This window comes from Coloeus monedula (assembly GCF_965178545.1).
Source record: "Coloeus monedula genome assembly, chromosome: 1".
Lineage (NCBI taxonomy): Eukaryota > Metazoa > Chordata > Aves > Passeriformes > Corvidae > Coloeus > Coloeus monedula.
This window is the reverse complement of record NC_138781.1, coordinates 46,929,715-46,951,216: the sequence shown is the minus strand read 5'-3', so window position 1 is coordinate 46,951,216 and position 21,502 is coordinate 46,929,715. Positions and strand designations below refer to the sequence as shown.

The 21,502-nt window shown below is 38.0% G+C and overlaps 1 protein-coding gene across 1 annotated transcript in view; it reads right to left on the bottom strand.

The window, feature by feature from the left end:
* The window catches only part of BBS9 (Bardet-Biedl syndrome 9), a 286,626-nt gene that overhangs the window by 253,572 nt on the left and 11,552 nt on the right, over positions 1–21,502 (bottom strand). Inside the window, exon 6 of the mRNA XM_082287559.1 lies at positions 3,025–3,199. Within this exon, the coding sequence (XP_082143685.1) occupies positions 3,025–3,199 (175 nt within the window). The remainder of the gene's footprint in view (positions 1–3,024; positions 3,200–21,502) is intronic.

Genomic DNA, 21,502 nt, shown 5'->3' with positions numbered 1-21,502 from the left:
CATTTAGCAGAAGCTGGAAGGTTTGCGGGAGGTTTATTATTTTAACTGCCAACAAACCATACTAAGAAAAATTGGCAATGAAAACACTTGAACAAAAGATAGCAACTGGCATGAAAGCTCTGCACATCTGTCCTCTTCACACCTATGCAATCCTCAGTGGTCAATCTGTGTCCTCATTAATTCTTCTGTAACTGTTTCCTAAATTTGTGCTGGTATTGTAACTCACTGATCTACCCCACTTCCTGTGTATGCACATAGATAATCTGTGAAATACAGAAGTTTTCTACATAAGTGAAATAAACAATAGAATGAGACCCAACATAAACTTATCCAAAAGACAGCATTTATTTCTTGAAATCACGGAGTGCCATCAGCTCCTAAGCTTAAACCAACACAGTTCTGAATGTTCCAATTCAATCGAAACTAACAAGACATATTTTTCTTCACTGTCAAAATTAGAGATTTAAAATGATAACAACAATATTCCTCACATTTCATGCATGTATTGTGGTGTAGCAAAATGATACAGCATAATGGCCATATAGTAAAACACAGGAAGTTCCACCTCAACATGAAGTGCTACTGAAGGATTTTAGTTTCTAAAATTGTTTTACTTCCAGAAGTAAACTATGTACTTGGAGGCAGAAATTTAATTGCTTAAGGTGAATGCTGTGACCTAGTTAATAATACTAAGAGAGCTGCTTTTAGTACAATTAGGATGTCTTTAACTATCCTCTGTATGAATAAATTTACTTCCCTTTTTCAGTTTAACACATTTATAAGAGAAGTTGCAGATTTACAGAATCATAGAATCACCGAATAAGTCAAGTTGGAAGGGACCCAGAAGGAACCTGACCTAACAAAATTTTCTCTTTTCATGGTATTTTACTGATAGTCTTGGAAAGCACCTTGACATTTTATTAACTAATCAGAGACTTAATATGGAGGTTCCAAATCAAGTTCACATCAAACAGCAGTACATACTGATATTTAAGTACCGGCTACCTGCAGAGTCTTGCATGAAAAAAACCTCAGGCCACAGAGGACCAACACAAACTTTCAATTCAGTTATCACATCAAGCATATAAGAGGCATTTTGCTTTTAGATCTTGAAAGAATTCAGGATCAACACAATAAAAATTGCTTTCAAATGAAGCCATTGATCTGTAAGAGCTATAAGAAGATGGATAACTTGAATTTTGGCAACTTGTTCTGCTAAAAACACTAAATAGAATTGTTGCAATTTTTATTCAATACCATAAAAATAACCTCTTCTCTCCCTAGCATTTCCTTCACTTTAAAAGAATTACTTAACTCTGTTCTAATATCCTCATAATTCAGACACACACTAGAGATTAGTTCCATTAGTGTCTTAACATTTGACACTAAAGACCAATAACCAAGTGAAAAATTCCTTTAAAATTATATCTTCCCACAGCATGAATGGCAGACTTTTGAATTAGTAACAGACTAATGAAAAATTTTAGTCATATTTGTTGTAAAGGTCAAGAATCTGAACATAAGGAAAACATATGAGATATTCATTTTAAAGGAAAAAATGTTTCTTTATTCCTTGACAACATTAATAGATTCTATTATAATTTTATTCTAATACTATATTAGAATTTTTACTCTAATTTCTTAGGAAAACTACAAATTTTCCATTAAATTACTTTTACTTGCAAGATATATATCTTGTCCTGCATTAAGCAAACAATACACGATATCTATAATCTGATCAATCTTAAGCAGCAAAATAAAGAGTATTGCCTGAGAACTACAGGTGACAGAAGAGGGTAGTGTGACAAAGCACTGTGTTCAACTAACATTCCCTGGATTAGATTCCCAGGGCATTATTTATAAAAAGGGGCATTCTTATTTTCTTTAATATATATTATTACCTCTGAAAAAATCATTAAGGTACTTGTCACCCCTTTACTTCTGCATCATGAGATTCCTCTGAATGGCAACCGTATCTTTCCTTTCTATATTAGCCACTTCCAAAAACTTGACATTGTCCTTGAATTTCAGGACATGCATTCTGTCCTACTGTCCAGGATGAAGATGTTAAGGAAATACTGGCTCCAGTATCATCGTCCCTTATCTTTGGCTGCTAGTTAGAACTGTGAACAACTATGGCTCTGTAAGCCTAATAGCTCTGCCACTTTTTCATCCATTTTAATGGATGTGGATTTTTGTCATCACAGGTAGTAGTTCTGCCCCAAACACCACCCCACCCCAATTTACTGCTAAGCCTAGAGATTCAATAACCCTAACATTATTCCTCTGTGAGAACAAGGGTCTGCAATAGGGAAACGCCTTGTTTGAGGAAGGCTTCACAGCAGACATCCACCGCAATGTCCCACTGTTCAAGCATCCACCTGATTCTAAACAGATGGATACTTGATAAACTCTCAACATGGTGGTTGCATCAGAGAGCCCCATGGATTCAAGCTGCTCCTCCACAGTAAATACAAATGCCTCCTTGTCTGCCTTTCAAAATCTCTCTCATTCTCTTTCTTATTCTCTATTAAATTTTTGTCTGGTTGGCCTTATGATACATAGTCCCTGTGCTTGGAGGAAGTGCAAATGTCTTGCACAGTCTTTACTTTCCATATTGTTCTATTTTTCTAAATGTTGAATCCATAAACTTAATACGGCGACAAACTAAAATAGCTCACAACAGTTTCATCCATGTTCCAACACTGAAAGCACAGGCAAGACTGAACTGAAGCAGGGAAAAACCTGACACTTGGGAGCAACATAGCCTTGATAAGCTAGCAGACTTAATACCTTTATAAAAATAAAACAGGACCATAAAGTCCTCAGGACTCACAGCACACTTTGTTCTATGACTGTACCAAGACAGTAATCACTCAGCAACACACAACATCTTTCCTGCAACTACCTGCTTTTGCATACTCCAGTAAAGGCTTTAAAAATTAAACAAGATTACTTTCAATGTGTTTACCTAGTAAATGATACCACCAAAGTACACTATAATTACTAAACATAAACACATACTTGTAACTCTCAACCTGTTGACAAGAAGACACTGTAATGAAAGAGTCTGTGCGCGAGCTGTAAGCCAAGGGACCGGGCAGAAGAAAACCAGGTAAAAACCGGCCAAAAGCGTAACTTTCTTGTTCAAATAACATGAGCATTCCATCCATGGACTGTATGCAGATCAAATCTCGACCTAAGGGAAGCAACAAAAAGACATACAAAGGAAACAAAGCAATGTATTTGTGTCATTTTAATCCTAAAACTGTGAGGAAACTAAAATTGTACATATAAGTAATCCTAACAAAAGCAAATTTTCATTTATGGGAGTGTTTATTATGAGGAAGAACACTAAATATTCCAACCTCAATAAAAGCTTACTTTCTAAAATAAACAAACTAGATTGGGGGGCGGGGAATAACATTCAGAATACATTAAAAAAAAAAGGCAAGATATTTTGTTTCAAAACAATACTCCTAAGGATATAACTATTACTATTTCAGTTTAAAGAAATGTTTCAATATTCCAAAAACGCCAAATTATTCTGGTTCTTAAATGCTTCCATACCTTAAAAGCAGTCATAACAACTGTGGTTTAAAAACAACCAATTCTATTCTTTCAAGTCTACTTAAGCAACATAACAGAAAGTCCTACAAATATGTATTGTTGTGAAAATAATACCATGGTAATGTTTTCCACATTTTACATTCACATTTTCTGTCTTCAAGGAAAGAAAAAACAAAAAAGATCCAACTCTGTATTACCAGCAAGTCTAAAAATAATACCAAATATAAAATTCAGCTTGGAGTAAATTACTTCAAGCCTCATGCATTATTCAGCAGCCACAAGACATGACTTAAGAAATGGCTCATCATGCCTCAAGTATACCAATCTAAATTCAAAGTCTCATTGGGAAGATTTCTGAGATCAGAAGATGATTATGCAGTTTGCACTTCAATTCGTGCAAACAATATTTTTCATGCATTCAAAGAGAGCTATACCATTAAGACTAGCACTTCCTGAAGCCGATAGATGCATCTCTCCTGAATTCATAGATAAGCCTTTATCTAGCAAAGACTACATGAAATATTTGTAATTCAAAATGTCTATTCACCTCGATCAAAATACTCTGTTTTGCCTCAGGAATGATTCTGTATGTATGAATGACCCAAATAAATTGTCTGTTCACTAAGTTCCACCCTCAATCCTTTAATAAGTTTTCTAACATAGGAAGGTGAAGCAAAACAAAAATAGGCTAAACCTTCATTCTTACAGTTCCGGAAAGGTAACAAAAGTCAAAGAAATATTCAATATCTGAAAAAGCAGCAAACGTACAGTGCAAAACATTGTTCATCTCCACTGTGATTCTTCACAGAAACTTTAACTACTTAGAAATAAATAGCAGTGTAAAAGGCCAGAAAGTATGTCATATTACTTGTCCTTGTGATTGAAATACACAATAAAAACCTATCTTTGGGTAAAAACAGAAAAAAAAGGAAGATAAAGCAGCAGCATCCTTCTTGCCTCCTTCATCTCTTTTTCAGATTTTCCTATTTTCTAAGAATTAAGATGTACAATCCTTTTTTCCAGATTCTGCATGTTATTCATAACACATCATAAACCCTATTGCAAATAACAACCATGTGTTAAGAAGGACATTTGAAAGTGCAATTCATGTTGTTCATTTGGTTGAGGCAAAGTTGAATCTTTCAGTCTCTAGTGAAAAGACAAGAGGAAGACAGACTCTTCTCTGTGGCACCCACTTACAGAACTAAAGTAAACAGTAACAAACTGTATCACATTAAATTCTATCTAAACATAATTTTCTTTTTTACTGTGAAGGTCATCAAACACTACAGCCCATTTTCCAGAAAGGCTGTAAATTCTTCTCCCACAGACATACAGAAAATACAACAGAACACAATCCTGAGCAACTTCTAGCTGAACCTGCTCAGGGAGTGGGATTGGACTAGGTCATGTCAAAAAGAAGAATCATTCAAATCAGATATTCAAAGAAGTCATTCTGTCTTTTATCTCTGAACTACTCTATGGCATCTACGGTAGATTTCTGTTCCTCTAAGATGTGAAATTTCACAGGATTTAGTCTTAGCACACGCTCCTGATCAGAAAAGAGTAGGGAAAATTGAGAAGTTTTGTACTGGTATGCTATCAGTGTTAGTGACACCCAGCTTCCACTTCCCAATAGTTGCTGAAATTATTATCACACTGCTGATGCAGTCCAGAAAGAGTATGAGTGAGCCAGCTGTACAAAATAATGATTAACCAGTAAAAGTTCCCTTAGGAGCTAGTACAAACACTGATATCCAGTAAAAGGTGCTAGCCCACTGGTTGCCACCACACTCTCTTAGGTATGGTTATTTTAAAGCATAGTTATTGGCTACTACAAATAACTAGTGGCATTTTTATTTGACATGCAAGAAAACAGTGCTTCATAATCCAGGTGTCTGTGTGACCACAGTTATTCTACCTCTGTTACCTCAAAATCACATATGTTCACATTCAGCATCAGGCTTACTGCAAACCCTCTCAACACTTTACATAGCTAACTGTTCAGTTCCACTTCTACTTTACACCTTTATCAAGAATGCAACCCTGTAAGTCTTGGTATAGAGAATCTTCAAATCCCCTTCCAAAGTCTCCTGTGCATTCTCCTACCATCAGTAGCGTGCTACAGAAGAAATCTGCAGCTGTCTGACAGCCCTATTTCCTAACTTTAACTTTCAGAGTCTAACTTTGGTGGAATTCCCTGGCACCTGAACCCTGAAGACAAACTGATTACAGATAGCAGCTTGAAATTTTTATTTTAAAAGGCACAGTAGTAGAACACACTTGTACATTGGGGTTTTTTTAAGGCTTCTTGTTTTTCATCTTTTCTTCCACAGAAAGATATAAAGGTGGGGGGGAAAAAAGAATGAAAAATTAAAACTCTGCATAAAATAATTTAAGTCACAAAAAAAAAATAACAACAATATTATGTATATTTAAATTTTTACTATGTTGCTATTCCATTTTGAAAAGTTCAAAACATTGCTTGATATAAGATCAAAAGTAAAAGACATTTAATTGCAATGTGAATGCCCCTACTACCACAGAAATCTTACCTATTTTGTAATAGAATTAAATTTCAGGTACTCCTGTATACTGATGGTAGTGAGAAAACTGTCTCCTAGACAACTGCTGACCACAATCTTTAGGGTTTAAGCTTGTCTAAAATATACAATTAAGTTGTTAATTTCTACAGTTTCATCTCTTCTGATGAAAACTATAGCAGATACAATAGATACAAAGTGATAATCTAGTAGACATAGTACAATTCAAATAACAGAAAAAAGTAGAAGTCATTACAAGTGCTGAGGTGTTACTGCTTAAGTAACAAATAGCAATAGCTTCTGTTCTTCTCTATATTATAAATATCGATCTTATTCTTACCAATCCCCTAACATCATGAAAGTGACGAATAGAAACACTCCTGCAATATGTATGAAGCTACTACGTGTCATGCCAAACATAGAAGCATTCATCTTTAGCATGCACAATCCCCAACCACATGCAAATATCATTGTTAAAATCTCTCCTGTTTTAACAGTAGTGACACAATTGAATCTGACATGACATAATATGACAAGTTCTTTAGAGCACTCCAATGATCCCCAAGCACACTGCAGCACTGAACTGTACTGTCTAGAGAAACAGAGACACAAGACTGAATCAGCAATCACTCTTTTGGCCTTTAAAAGCACAGCAGCACTTCTTAATATACCCACCACTTTGTTCATCATATTTGTGTTGTTCCTACTCACTAATTTTCAAATTTGGATTTTAACCAGCTTGTACTAGTGGATCAAACACCAGTTATCCAAACAGGCAAAGCATAACTAAAGAAAATTAAATTGTGTATGAACTTTTATTTCCCAGCTTTTTATAGGTCAACTTATTTCCTTCAGCCATTTGTTTTTAATGTGTAGCTAGTGAATGGAGTTTTTATGTTTCACTTTGAGAAATGCAGTCTTCCAAATACTCAACCAGAAACGTCCATTTCAAAAAAGCTTATTGCAGCCAGTTGGCCTTGCCAGTGACACATTTATAAAGTGAAAATATAAACCACAGTGTTTTCTGCATATCAGATGGAATCACTTAGTGTACTCTACATAGTTTCAGCAGTTTGTATCTCAAGAGGAATGCCTCTTAGCCAGAAACTGCTACTTTTAAGCACAAGTTTAGCTACTGTTGTTTTGTAGTTTGTTATTCTAGCAGGATAGGGATATATTTGCATCACACTTTTAAGCCACAATGTTTTTAGAGCTAATGCAAAGACAAAATGAGAGGCAGGTGGTAGTTCTTTGAAATAAGCTTCTAATTAAAGCTATTTTGGAGCTCAAGGTTTTTTTGCATGTTAATGATTTCCTGTACTCTGAGCTTCCCCTCTGGCACCAAATCATTTTCATAAAACGTACACTATATAATCACAAGGCCTGAGCACCACATGAAATCAGGCAATGAAAACTACACTGGGATAAATTGGAAATCAGAAAAAACTTCATAAAATTACGGAGTTTAGGAAGATGTCAGCAGAGAGAACTTTAACTGCCTTCAATGGTAATCAAATACCTCACTAAAAAAGCCTCACACGGAAGGAAGCATCAATGAAATAAAATTAAAAGACAAACTGGCATTTACAACACACTCAGGAGCCTAAGAGCCCTTTAATGATACATGGGAAATGTTTTCCTAATACGATAAAAAAGTGACCAGTGAAGTGATACACATAAACTACATTCCTACACATGGGAAGACAAGTTCCTGTCCTGACTTGAAACAAGAAAGTATGTTTTCCTTTTCCTTTATCATTGCAATTTGCCCCTGAAAATTCTCGCAGCATAGGGAACACAGACTTCTCCAGTTCAAACCCATTTTGGAAAATTCTACTTGCTGCTGAGTGTAGCTCCTTTAGCAAAGCAGATCTGGGGCAACAATGAGAAAAGAACTTCAGGAATCAGGTCTGATGAATGGAAAAACCATTTGAAAATAACTTGAGCAGTTCTTCAAACAATGTATGCCTAGTAAAAGGCAAGTCTTACATTACCTCCCTAACCCGGTGCAGGAAGCACGTGTCACTGTACATTCAGAAAGAACTCTGAATTTGCTAGCTTGGTGGTCTGGTGGCTGCTCCTTGCATAACTACAGAAGGGATCAAAGTTCAGGACTTCAGCTGTGGCCATTCATCCTAGGCCAAAGGATCTGACTGCCAATACCCTGAACACAAGCAAAGAGGAAAAGGAAAATTGCCCTGCATCACTCAGTGCTAATGCAAGTACCCATCCCAAATGATGCACAAAGTGTACGCATGCTCCAGCTGACACTGACTGGGTGCTTTCCTGCTGGAATTGAAAAATCACTCCAATGGGAAGGAAATAAAAATAGAGTAGTGGACAGGAAGAGAAAAACTTTAAGAGAAACTAAGGAAAGTGTTTTAGGAGAACACTATGTCCTTATTCTACTGATGTTAGCTTTAATTATTTCCTAATCTGTTCTGGATATTCAAGTATTGAAGTAAAACATATTCCTAAGTCCCAACACAAGAGATGCTCTCTCTGTAAGGAGCCTCCCTGGTCAAGTTATAGTAAAACATGGAGTCAGAGCTGCCACGAGAATAGAAAATAGCCTTGTTTCTCTCATCCATCATACTGTATTCTCTCTACCTAACCTCTTGTAGATTTGTGCCTGCCATAAAACATAAGGAGAATTTTAGATGGAAAGGGAATCTTGAACTACTGAAGTATCTCCAAAGGCAAATCAGCCCTCACTCACACAATTAATCCCTTAGAGACCTGTTATACACTCCTTTGTTCTTGATTCAAGACTTACCACAGAAGATGACATAGTTAAATTATGCGACTTGGGAATGATGCCTTTAAATCTCATATTAACCTGAGGTGATGGAAGGACCCTTTGGAAAAACACTAGTATGCTTCAAAGGAGTAGGACAGATCAGCAGGCAGTATAAAGATCCCAAAGTATCATAGCTGCAACCCAACTAAAATTCCTACTGAAAGAAGCATGGTATTTGGCACTGTGTGGACACGACAGGTAAAGCCTCTTCCCCTAAGCAGACTATAGTACTAAAATTTGTTTATTACAACCTCTATATTAAGGAAGTAATTTTTTCCACTTTAAAAGTGGATGTTTCCACCTAGTGCAAGAAATTGTCTCAGGAAAAATGTTCAGGCAGCTGTGAAAGCAGTGTCACTCAAAGTTGCTCTCTTTTTCAATGCAGAAGATTAATTATAGACAGCATAAACAGGGGAGGTCTTGAAAATGGTTGCATGCATACATGTAGCCTGAATAATAACGATTCATGAAGAGATGGTAAAATTCTTTTCTTTAAATTCTGTTTGTTGCCATAACTTGTTCAGTAACTACTTTTCAGGCCCTAGCAGCTGTAGAAATCTTCTTCTAAGAGCCTTGCAATCATACAGGCATTACAACACTGGCATATACTTTTTCTAAAGCAAGTAGGAGAAATTCCAGTCTGTGAATCTTTCTGCTCTCAACTGAAGTTATACATCTATCATACATTATATAAATATTATAGAACATCTTACTGAACTAGCAAATCTCCCACAAACAAGTACCATCACCAGTTGCCCTTCCAAATGAGTAACATTTGACTGAATAGTTCAGGCACATGGATGTTTTTAGTGAATCATAAATCAACAGCAGACCTTTCACTGAGTTCAGTTGAAGTTGAATACATGCCCTATTTTTCAATATTTTAGGTACTTTCAAAAGTTATCAGTAAGATCTTAAGTCACCACCATAAAATAAATGTCAACTTTAAAATTCCATTTAAAACAGACCTGAAAACTTATAACCAAACAGAACTATATGATCCCACTGTTAAAACCCAGTGAAATTCCCCATCTTTTCTCCTACTTCTCCTTTTATAGTCTCCTTAGACTAAGAAGCTTCATGATTGCTAAGCATTTCCCAAAGCACTTTGATGTATGAAGCTCTGTCTCACGGAGGATGATGAGTGAGTCAACAGCTTATGGGTTAGGATTGAAGGGCAGACTAGTGACAGTGTTGTGGGTGATTGCTACAGGCTGCCTGATGAGGAGGAGGAAGCAAACAAGGTCTTATACAGACAGCTGGAAGTAGCAGCACAGTCGCAGGCCCTGGTTCTCATGGAGAACTCCAACCACCTTGACATCTGCTGGAGGAACCACACAGTGAGGCAGAAACAACCCAGGAGGTTCTTGGAAAGCACTGATGATAACTTTCTGACACAGATGGTGAAGGAGCCAACTAGGAAAGGTGTGCAGCTGGACCTTATACTACCTAACATGGAAGGTACGGTTAGAGATGTGAAGGCTGGGGGCAGCCTTGGCTACAGTGACCATGAGATCATGGAGCTTAGTATCCTGTGAAGAAGCAGCATGTCAATGAGTATCATCACAACCCTGGACTTCAGGAGAGCTAATGTTGGTGTCTTCAGTGACCTTCTTGAAAAATCCCATGGGAACGTGCCCTAGAGGGACAAGGGGTCCAAGATAGCTGGTCCAAGCAGCTCTATGGAGAAGGACCTGGGGTGAACAGCAAGATGTCCATGAGCCAGCTGTGTGCCTTTGTGGCCAAAAAGGCCAACAGTATCCTCAGATGCATTAGGAAGAGCATTGCCAGCAGGTTGAGGGAGATGGTCCTGCCCCCCTACTCAGCCCTAGTGAGGCCACATCTGGAGTGCTGTGTCCCGTTCTGGGATCCCCACTACAAGAGAGACTTGGAGCTCCTGCAGCAGGCCCAGGGGAGAGCAACAAGGATAACTAAGGGATGGGGTCATCTCTCTCATGAGAACAGGCTGAGGGAGCTGAGCCTATTTAGCCTCAGGAAGGTGACCGAGAGGAGGCCTCATCAATGTATATAAGTAAGTATCTGAAGGGAGAGTGTCAAGAGGATGGACCTAGACTCTTCCCAGTGGTTCCAAGCAACAAGATGAGAGGCAATGGGCAGAAACTGATGTACACAGGAAATTCCACCTGAACATGAGAAAAACTTCTTTACTGTGAGGCTGTGGCTTAGCACTGGAGCAGTCTGCCCAGAGGGATTGTGGAGTATCCTTCTCTGGAGATATTCAAAAGCCATCTGGACACAACCCCAAGTAATACACTCTAGGAACTCTGAGCAGGGTGGGTGGATTAGACGACCTCCAGGGATACCTTCTAACTTACCCCTTCTGTGTGATGATTTACTAATTTTTTGAGCTAAAATATTGTTAAAGATATGTGGTGAAGAATAATCTCCAGAATAATTGCAGTCACATCCAAAGAACTCATTGACAATTATTTACAGCAAAGTCAGATGGTCAGAAGCTTACAACACAAAAGTGGGAATTTACTGTAGAGTATTAGATGAAAGTCCAATACATCTTCAAGAAGTTTCAAATATACCCTAAAAAATTAGAAATAAACAACTTGACTTAATTTGCTAAAAAAAAACACCACATAAACACAGCCACTTTTCACATTCAAGTCATTTGTATATATATATCCTAGGCCAGTAACCAACATACAGAAAAGATTAACTCTTACTTTGTGGTAAAATGAGTCACTGAATTACATCAAAAAAAATCACCATCCTACCATTTTCCTTCTTGGCAGTCTCAGAAAAGTCATCACAGGTTTAACAAGCAGGAACAGTTTGTTATCCTACATTTTAATACTGTTGGAAGCACACTGTGAACATTCAAATGATGAGGAGTTGGCTGTGAGGGGCTGATCGCTGATGGGGGCCAGGCTGGGCATCAGTCAGGGAGTGCTGAGCAACTGTACTGTGCATTATTTGTTTATCTTGGGTTTTATTTATCTCTTTTTTTTATTGCCATTATCATTATTATCATACTTTATTTCAAATTTTGAACTGTTCTTGTCTCAACTCACAGGTTTTACCTTTTTCTGATTCTCCTCCCCTTTCCACCAGGGTGATGTGGGAGAAAGTCAGTGAGCAGCTGTGTGGTACTTAGGGACTAAGCTACCACAATGATGTAGTAGAGTGATTTTTGATAGGAATGATTTGCACCAAACATAATAACCCAAAATAAAATTAGTATAAAGCATTATAGCTTGTACAAGATACATTTCAATCCTCTAGGAAAAGCAGCTAACAAGGGTTTGGTCACCCTCCAAATAAATTCCTATAGGTTAGAGACTTTTTTTGTAATTGAGTAATCATTGATGACCACTAGAAAAACAAACAAAAGCTACATACACACACTTCTGAAAGACCCTTTGAGAAGACAAAATAGACTAAATAGTTAGAAACTAAAACTGCATTCTTTTGGAGGAAATATGGGTCAGCAAACAAATCTTATAGACAAATGCATTCACATGAAATGCTGGAACATATAAAGAAGAAAGTACATATGTAAATAATAAAGCTGTACATAGGTTTTAAGTAACAGAAAATTCATCATGCCAAACTATTTATTAGACAGGGTAATAACATATACTGCATTTCTAAACTTTAGAGACAGCATCTCTAAACTGAAATAAAACATCTGATGTGATCTCAGGCAATTGACTCACAGGAGACCAGAGAATGGCAGGCAACAGCACTAAGAAGAAGAATCTGGAGATTAGAGTAGGACTATGAATTAAATATGAGTCAACAATATGTCACCAAAAAGACAAAAGACAGATTGGGTCATTATTAATATATATGTGCTATTAAAAACATATGAGGTAATTATTGTTCTGCCTTGGCACTCATTGACTCTTGGCAGGAGCACTGCAGAAGCCATAACCCCCCCACATGTAAGATACAAAACATTTTATACTGCCAGTGCACAGTGACTGCACACTGTACCATACTTCAACAAGGGAAATTAGAAAATGTATCATATAGAATTTACCAAAGTTTTGAAAAACAAGTCTTTCACTTACATACACAACTGCTCCCAAAGTTACGTATTTCTGCAATTGGTTTTACTTCACTTAAATGATAGTGCTTTTTTTAAATAAATTGCAGATTAAGAGATTAATCTAGCAATTCATAATTAAGACAAAGTTCTGGCATACTGAAGGCAATGAGAATTTTTATATCAGTTAGGCTGTGATCATTAGGCTACAATCATTACCGTTAAGAAGAGCTGAAGAAGGTAAAAGGAAATGGATGGTAAGAGATTCAGAGAATATTTTCCTTGATTATTTTTCCATTCACATGCTCAATTTAGAGAAGAGGTTCTAACTCCCTTATTAATAGAAAAAAAAAATACCAAAACACTAACAGTTTTCCAAAGTTAAGTGAGAAACCATTTAAAAGTAGTCATCAGAAGATCTCTTCCATGAAAAAATTTCAAAGCCCAAACCTTTCAAAAAATCTGTCCTTATGCAGAAGCAATTTAACAGGAAGGCAACAGTTAAATATTCTGTTCCTTAATAGAATTAGCCAATAAATCAAAGTCCAAATTTATACTGCTCCAGTATTTAAACATAGTCATAAGAATCATTTAACCTTACAGCATAAAACTCAGCTGATAATTTTTTTTCTGACTAACACCTAATAAAATTTATTCTTGCAGAATTGTAGAAAAGTTAACCACAGTCTTACTGTACAAACTTCTTACAAAGTTTCCTGTTACAAGGCTGCATGGTTTATGCATATGTTGTATTTCATTATTTTAAAAAATTCCTCCATATAGCACCCTCTTTGTTGTAACACTCAAATTTACTTTGCCTCTAGGCCAGTCCTATAATAAAAGTAAAATGAATTCAAGGCGATTTGATGAGAAAAAGATAGGTTCAAGGTATTTTCACACTTTTTTGCTTGTAACTTTTTCATGTCAAAGCTGTATTTTCTTTCTTCCTTCCCTTTGCTTTTATTGGTACAGTATCCATGAAACAACTTCAAATAAATCAGAACTACTCTGGAAGCCAACTTAAGGCATAAAGGTTTCAGATGAAAAAGTAAATTTCAAAGCCTGTGCTTATTAGGGGAATCCAATACTAAATCATTTATCGACTCATTTGAAGAGTTATAGAAAACCGTGATTAATTCACTTATTACTTAACTATTAGATAATGCAAGTGTGTGGAATCACACAAAACAGTAACAGGTGCTTTCACAGTGCAAAACAATTATCTATAAGTAAACGCCATTCCAAAATAATTCAGCAGCTAAGAAAGTAAAGTTGTTAAACTACGCAGTCTGCCACTAAATAAAACTAGTATTCTATTCAAGAGCAACCCAACAGATTCTGCCCCCCAGTGGCAAGCTATCATTATGCCTTTTCCTGAGTTCTTAAGGAGAAAAAATCTTTAAAATTGAAAAAAAATTTTTTAAATGAGAAAGAAAACTGGAAGTGTTCAGAGTGTTTATACACCTTAATGTTAAACCCACCTTAATGTACCACTTACACCCTGAAGAACAACCACAGAACTCAATCCTCACCTGGGAAAGGGCATCCTCCTACTACAGCATATGATCCCTTCACACACTTCCTAAGCACTTCAGAGAGCAGTTCAGGAAACCTGCACTTCATTCACCAGTCCTCAAAGCAGAGAACTTTACTATTCATTCATTATACGCCGTTGTTTGTTCATATATGAGCTGCTATCCTGCCCAGCATTCAGTCTAATGCACAACTGACCACAGGAAATTTATGTGATAATCTGTAAAGCTGCCAGTTTCAAGTAACAGTGGCTTTTTTTAAAGCCCTTCTCCACTCTTCACATTACTTCAGCAGAAATTTATTGCATATACTTTCCTCAAACATAAGTCACATCACTCAAGGCAAACAAGGCAAAGAATGAAATTGTGGCCTGATCTGCTAACTTTTTCAAAGAAGTAATAAGGGCACTTTTCTTCCACTATAAAAAAGCATAATACCATCATTTCTTGTAAGCAGGCTCCACATCAGTAAATCTCTCTTTTTAAGAACAGTCAGGCACAAGAAGTACATTGACTCTTTCTCAAGATATAGAAGGACTTAGGCTAACAGCTGTAAGGTGGCTAAGCCCTAATACATTCAAAAGAAGACAGTAAAGTAGGAATAAGAGTCATTTTCCAAACTACTGCCTTCTTTCTCAGATTACTCTACAGACAGGAAAACATACCATGCCTAAATACCTTCAATATGGACATGACAAAGTCAAGGCACAGGTCAGAGTTTATTCTGTATGTTGCAGGTACAAAATTAAGGTAACTTCAGTACTAATTATCTAAACATCATGTTAGGAAGAGACAATAAAAATTAATTATGAAGTAATATGAATTTATTTGCACTGAGTCAAAAATTAGTTCTGCTTAATGCCCATTCTCTGCAAATCTTTTACTGTGCCAATATGCAAATTCATTAGATTCTTAAGCAGCTGATAATTATCTCAACTAATCTCTGTGATTATATATCTATAAGGAGTTTTAATATTTTTACATGAAGATCATTTACTACTATTATTTCATATAACTGATGTCAACAATGGTAAATTGATTAACCAAAATTCTGCACAGGTGAAACAGATCCAATTCATCAGTATTTTAATTAGAACAACTAGGCCTACATGATTTAGGTGTAACCACAAACAAAAAAACATGGGAATGATATAAAATGATGACCAAATTATGTCAATCACAAAAAGTAACAATACTGGCTCAAAATCCAATCACTACCTATCTACCAAAAAAAACCCTTCTCACTGTTTTTCAATTAACATTGGTTAACATTATAAACACTAAACAATATATGGAATATTGCTTCATAAGACTTCATTATTTCTATATTAATACCAGATTTACGCCCTAAAAACTGGAGGCACACTGTGTGATAAAGAATAAGAAAAGGAATTCTTAACTAAAACATTATATCCCATTTACTTGCTTCACTCCATTTCTGTCTTTTAACAATGGAAAAATATGCAACTTATTTATCAGAAGCTTTCAATCAGCAGTGAGTTTCAATCACCAAAAAAAAATTCCATCACTTAGGGTTTACCAGCCAAGTACAATAATTTTTAATTATTTATGGGGACAAACTTTTAGAAGAGCATGTTGTTACAGGACAAGGGGCAAAGGTTTTAATGAAAAAGGGTTGATTTAGATTAGACATAAAGAAGAACTTTTTAACAAGGAGGGTGGTAAAACACTGGAACAGTTTGTGCACTGAGGTGGTGGATGCACCATCCCTGGAAATATTCAGGGTCAGACTGGACAGGTCTCAGAGCAACCTGGTCTAGTTGATGATGTCACTGCTCATCACAGGGACCCACTAGATCAGGTTGCTCAGGAGCCCGTCCAACGTGGCCTTGAAAAATCCCAGGGATGGGACACCTCTCTTCTTTTAGTACAAAACCATTCCCCTTTTCCCTATTGCTATTTGCCCTTGTAAAAAGTCACACTCCCTCTTCTCTGTAAGCCCCCTTTAAATACTGCAAGGCCACAAGGTCTCCCTAGAGCCTTCTCTTCCTCAGGCTGAAAAATCCCAGCTGTCTCAGCCTGTCTTTGGAGGAGAGATGTTCCATCCCTCTGACTGTTTCTGTGGACCTTTCTGGACCTGCTCTAACAGGTCCAGGTCTTTCCCATGATGAGGACTCCAGAACTGTATGCAGCACTGCAGGTGGGGTCTCACAAGGGAGAAAATCACCTCCCTCACTCTCCTGGTCACACTGCTTTTGATGCAGCCCAGGACATGCTTGGCCTTCCAGGCTGTGAAGACTAAGGCAAAAAACTCATTGAGTACCTCAGTCTTCTCCATATATGTTGTTACCAGTTCTCCTTTGTCATTTATTGGGGGGTACATCATCCTTGGCCTTTCTTTTCTGACCTTTATACTTACAGAATAGCTTTTTGTTATTTTTCACATCCCTCGCCAAGTCCTGTTCCATCACTGCTTTGACTTTCTTGATCCCATTCCTACACCATCTAAACGATATCCCTGTACTCTCCCCAGGTCACCTGTCTTCTGTTTCCACTGGCTGTGCATCTCTTTCTTACTTCTCAGTTTGAGGACCAAATCCTTGCTCATCCACGTCCATGTCTGCCCTGCCTTGCTTGATTTCTTACACACTGGGATGGAGAGCTTTCCGCTCTAAGAAAAGTGTCCTTAAAGCGCTGACAGCTCTGGTCAGCTGCTTTGCCCCTAAGGACAGTTTTCCAGGGCATCTCATTCACCAACTCCTTAGACATCTTGAAGTTCACTCTTCCAAAGCTGAGGGTTCTGACTTTGCTTCTTGCCAAGACCATGCTCCTTGAGAGCACAAACTCAACCAGGGCGGGGTCACCACAGCCCAGGCTGCCTCCAAATTTAACCTCTCTAATGACCTCATCATCTAAAATTATGAGCTTGAGCCAAATACCAGGTCATTGGTATTTGACTCATAAAGACTCAGAACAACATACTACAGATGTGAAAACAGAAAATACTTTCCAAGATACTGTAAACTATCAGCAAACATCACTTCACATAATGACAGTTGAATTCTTAGCCCAGCAGTCTCTGGTGGTGTAATTGCATGATGCCATAATAGTATAACCTGACCTTATAAAACTCACATGATGAATGGGTCTATATAAAGTAAAATTTTTGTACAGCTGAGTCCTCATCATAAGTCAGGGTGCAACATAAATCATAAAGATATATGCTTTTACACCTTCATTTTCTTTAAAAAAAAAGGCAGTTTAAGGTAGAGTACCCTGAAGGTTTTTAAATTTTATGTCTGAAGTAAAACATGAAGTTTACAATCTGTTCATTACTTAAGGGTTGTGACATTTTGTGGCTAGGTTAAGAGTTTACTTGGTTGAAAACCAGGGTTCAGCACTACTGACTCATGGTTTTATCATGAATCATCCTTTCTAAAATGACCCATATGCTAGAATTGGAGCACTGGATGACGAACTCAATTTATAGCTCTAAGACCAGGAGGAAGAGTCCAGAAATAAGAAAAGGAGACATGCATTCTAAACAACAAAGGCAGTGTCTTCAAGTTAAGTTCAACTTTTGAAAGTCTGAGCTAACAGTACTGATTTTTTTAAATATAGAAGCAACAGCTGATCTTCCTATGTCCCTTCTTGATAGTTCGTTGTTTTCATTTTAGCACCAGTGTTCAGAGACAGCCAGGAACAAACATACAGCTAAAGCAGCAAAGAAATGTAAAGATCTGCATTATAATCCTTTGCCACAGATTTTTAAAGTTGTAGGTCCCAGCTAACCCTGCCTACACTATGCTTGACGTCTGTATTTTCATCTTTGTAGGTGTTTCCCATTTACTATTTTGAAACATTTCCATTAGCTTTGTTTAGAATTCTAGCTAAACATATAAGGGATTTCATAGTTATTTCTCACACCTCTGGGCTTTTAACATTTCTGCTGAAAATAAGATTCAAGTTCATTTCACCTTTTTGCTAAAGTTCTACAACCAACAGAATACATTTTGTTTCAATCAATAAAAGACTTTTAGCTATAGAGGTTTTCAGAAAGTGCTTTTGTGTTTTCTACACCTCAGTAAATGTTGCAGTAGATACACCTGTAGAATCAGTTCAAGGATAAATGCAGCTATAGAAATGCTGACTGGTAAGTGTTGTAAGAGGACCATCTAGTGGTGACAACCACAAGTCACACTGCTATTTTTAAGAAAAATGTACACTGTTAATCTATGCAAGCCACTAGTCAACTTCTCAGTCTTTGGGTTTTCTATTCCACAGCTTTGATAGTTTCTTTAATTTAGGTTTCAACTTTCTATTATGAGAATAAATGACGTTGTTGATTTTCTTCATCTGTTCCTGTTATGAGAACATCTTTGTCAATTCTTCCATATGTGAAAATTGCTCATAGATCAAATAATTAATCTGAAGACACTAGCAAGAATGAAATTTAGCAACTAGGCTACCAAATAGGTTTCTTTACTTCACAATACTCCCAACAGAGAAATAACTAATAGCTTTTTTCTTAATACAAGAGACAAAAAAATCAGCAGTTGAGAAGTGACAGTTGTACTTTGTATGTTTTACCTCTCCATCACATTTCAGCCAAAGAGATGTGCTGTCTAATAGACCAAAACATTACAAGAGTCTAAGCTTGCCATAAACTAGCAGGGACAGAACAGCAAAAACTTACATTGAAGAAAGCTGAATGAGAATGAAATACACATCTAGTGGTATTTGTTTCTATACTTCAATACATGAAACAACTCCAAAGACATTAAAATCATCAAATCATAGAATGGTTTGGGTTGGAAGGGTTCTTACAGGTTATCTAGTCCAAACCGCCCCCTGCAATGAGGGACATCTTCTAGATCAGGTTGAACAAAACTCCATCCAATCTGACCTTGAGTGTTTTACCACCCTCGTAAAAAAACTTCCTCCTTATATCTAATCTAAATTGTCCCTCTTTTAGTATAAAAACATTCCCCTTTGTTCTATCACAACAGTCCCCACTAAAACATTTGTCCTCAGCTTTCCTGTAAGCCCCCTTTAAGTACCTAAAGACCATATTAAGGTCTCCCTGAATCCTTCTTCTTCTCCAGGCTGAACAACTCCAACTCTCTTGGCCTGTCTTCGTAGGAGGTACTCCAGCCCTCTGATCATCTTCATGGCCCTCCTCTGGACCTGCTCTAACAGGTCCAGGTCTTTTCTGTGATGAGGACTCCAGAACTGTATGCAGCACTGCAGGTGGGGTCTCACAAGGGAGAAAATCACCTCCCTCACTCTCCTGGTCACACTGCTTTTGATGCAGCCCAGGACATGCTTGGCCTTCCAGGCTGTGAGCACAAACTATTGCACCACATCCAGCTTTTCATCCATAAGAACACCCAAGTTCTTCTCTGTAGCACTGCTCTTAATTAATTCATCTCCCTGTCTGTACTCATGTCTGGGATTGCCCAGACCCAGGTGCAGCACCTTGCATTCGGACTTGTTGAACCTTGTCAGTTTCCCATGGGCCCACTTCTCAAGCTTGTCCAGGTCCCTCTGGATGGCATCCTGTCCTTCAGGTGTGTCAATCCCACCACACAGCCTGGTGTCATCTGCAAACTTGCTGAGGGTGCACTCTATCCCACTGCCTAGATCACTGATGAAAAAATTAAAGAGCATTGGTCCTGCTACGGATGCCCAAGGAATAACATTTGTCATTCTATACTTCTGTAGGATGGTGAAGGGCCTGGAGGGGAAACCTTTTAAGGAGCAGCTGAGGGCACTAGATTTGTTCAGCCTGGAGAAGAGGAAACTGAGAGGGGATATCACTGTGGTCTTCAGCATCCTCCTGAGGGGAAGTAGAGGGGCAGGTACCGGTCTTTCACTCTTGTGACCAGTGACAGGACTTGAGAAAATGACAAGAAGCTGAGTCAGGGGAGGTTAAGGTTAGATATCAGGAAAAATCTTTTCACACAGAAGGTGGTTGAGCAGGTGCTCCACGGAAGTGGTCGCAGCGCCAAGTCTGTCTGAGTTCAAGAAGCACATTCTGCACAGGGCCAGGAGTTGGACTAGATGATCCTGATGGATCCCTTCCAACTCAGCATTTTCTATGATTCTCTGGATGCAACCATCCAACCAATTCATCAACCAGTGAACAGCCCACTCCTGAAAACCATCTCTCTCCAATTTAGAGAGAAGGATGTTGTGGGGGAGTGTGTCAAAGGCTTTACAGAAATCCAGATAGATGACATCCATAATCCTTACCTTGACCACTGATGTAGTTACTCCATGGCACTCTACCACTAGGCCACTAGGTTGATCAGCCAGGACTTGCCCTCAGTGAAGCCATGCTGGCTATCTTGAGTCATATCCCTGTCCTCCATGTGCCTTAGCATAGCTTCTAGGAAGTTCTATTCCATGATCTTTCCAGGCCCAGATTTGAGGCTGACAAGTTGCTACTTCCTGGGATGCTCCTTTCCAGCCCTTTTAAAATGCATTAAATGTTTCCCTTTTTCCAGTAACTCTGGACTTCACCTGCTGCCATGACTTTTCAAGAACCATGGAGTGTAGCTTGGCAACTACATCAGACGATTCCTTCAGGACTCTGGGATGCCTCTCAGTCAGGTCCCACAGATTTATGTATGTTCAGGTTCCTCAGGTGGTCATGAACCCAATCTTTTCTTGCAGTGGGAAAGACTTTGCTCCCCCAGTCCCCATCCTGCTCTTTACCACTTGAGAGTGTGGGAAGACAGATTGCAAGTGATGACTGAGGAAAAAAATTGAGTATCTCAGCCTTCTACTCGTCCATTGTTACCAGTTTGCCAGTGTTGCTTCCTTTGACCTACCTTTTCTGGTTAACCTACCTGTAGAAGCCCTTCTTGTTCTTTGCACCCCTCGCCAAGTCCATCTCCAGCTGTACCTTTGCTTTTCTGACCCCATCCCTACTCAACCGGACAGCATCCCTATATTCTTCCCAGACCACCTCTCCCTGCCTCCACTGGCTGTGCATTTCCTTCTTGCCCTTTAGTTTGACCAGCAGGTCTCAACTCAGACTTGCCAATCTCTTGCCTTCCTTTCCCAATTC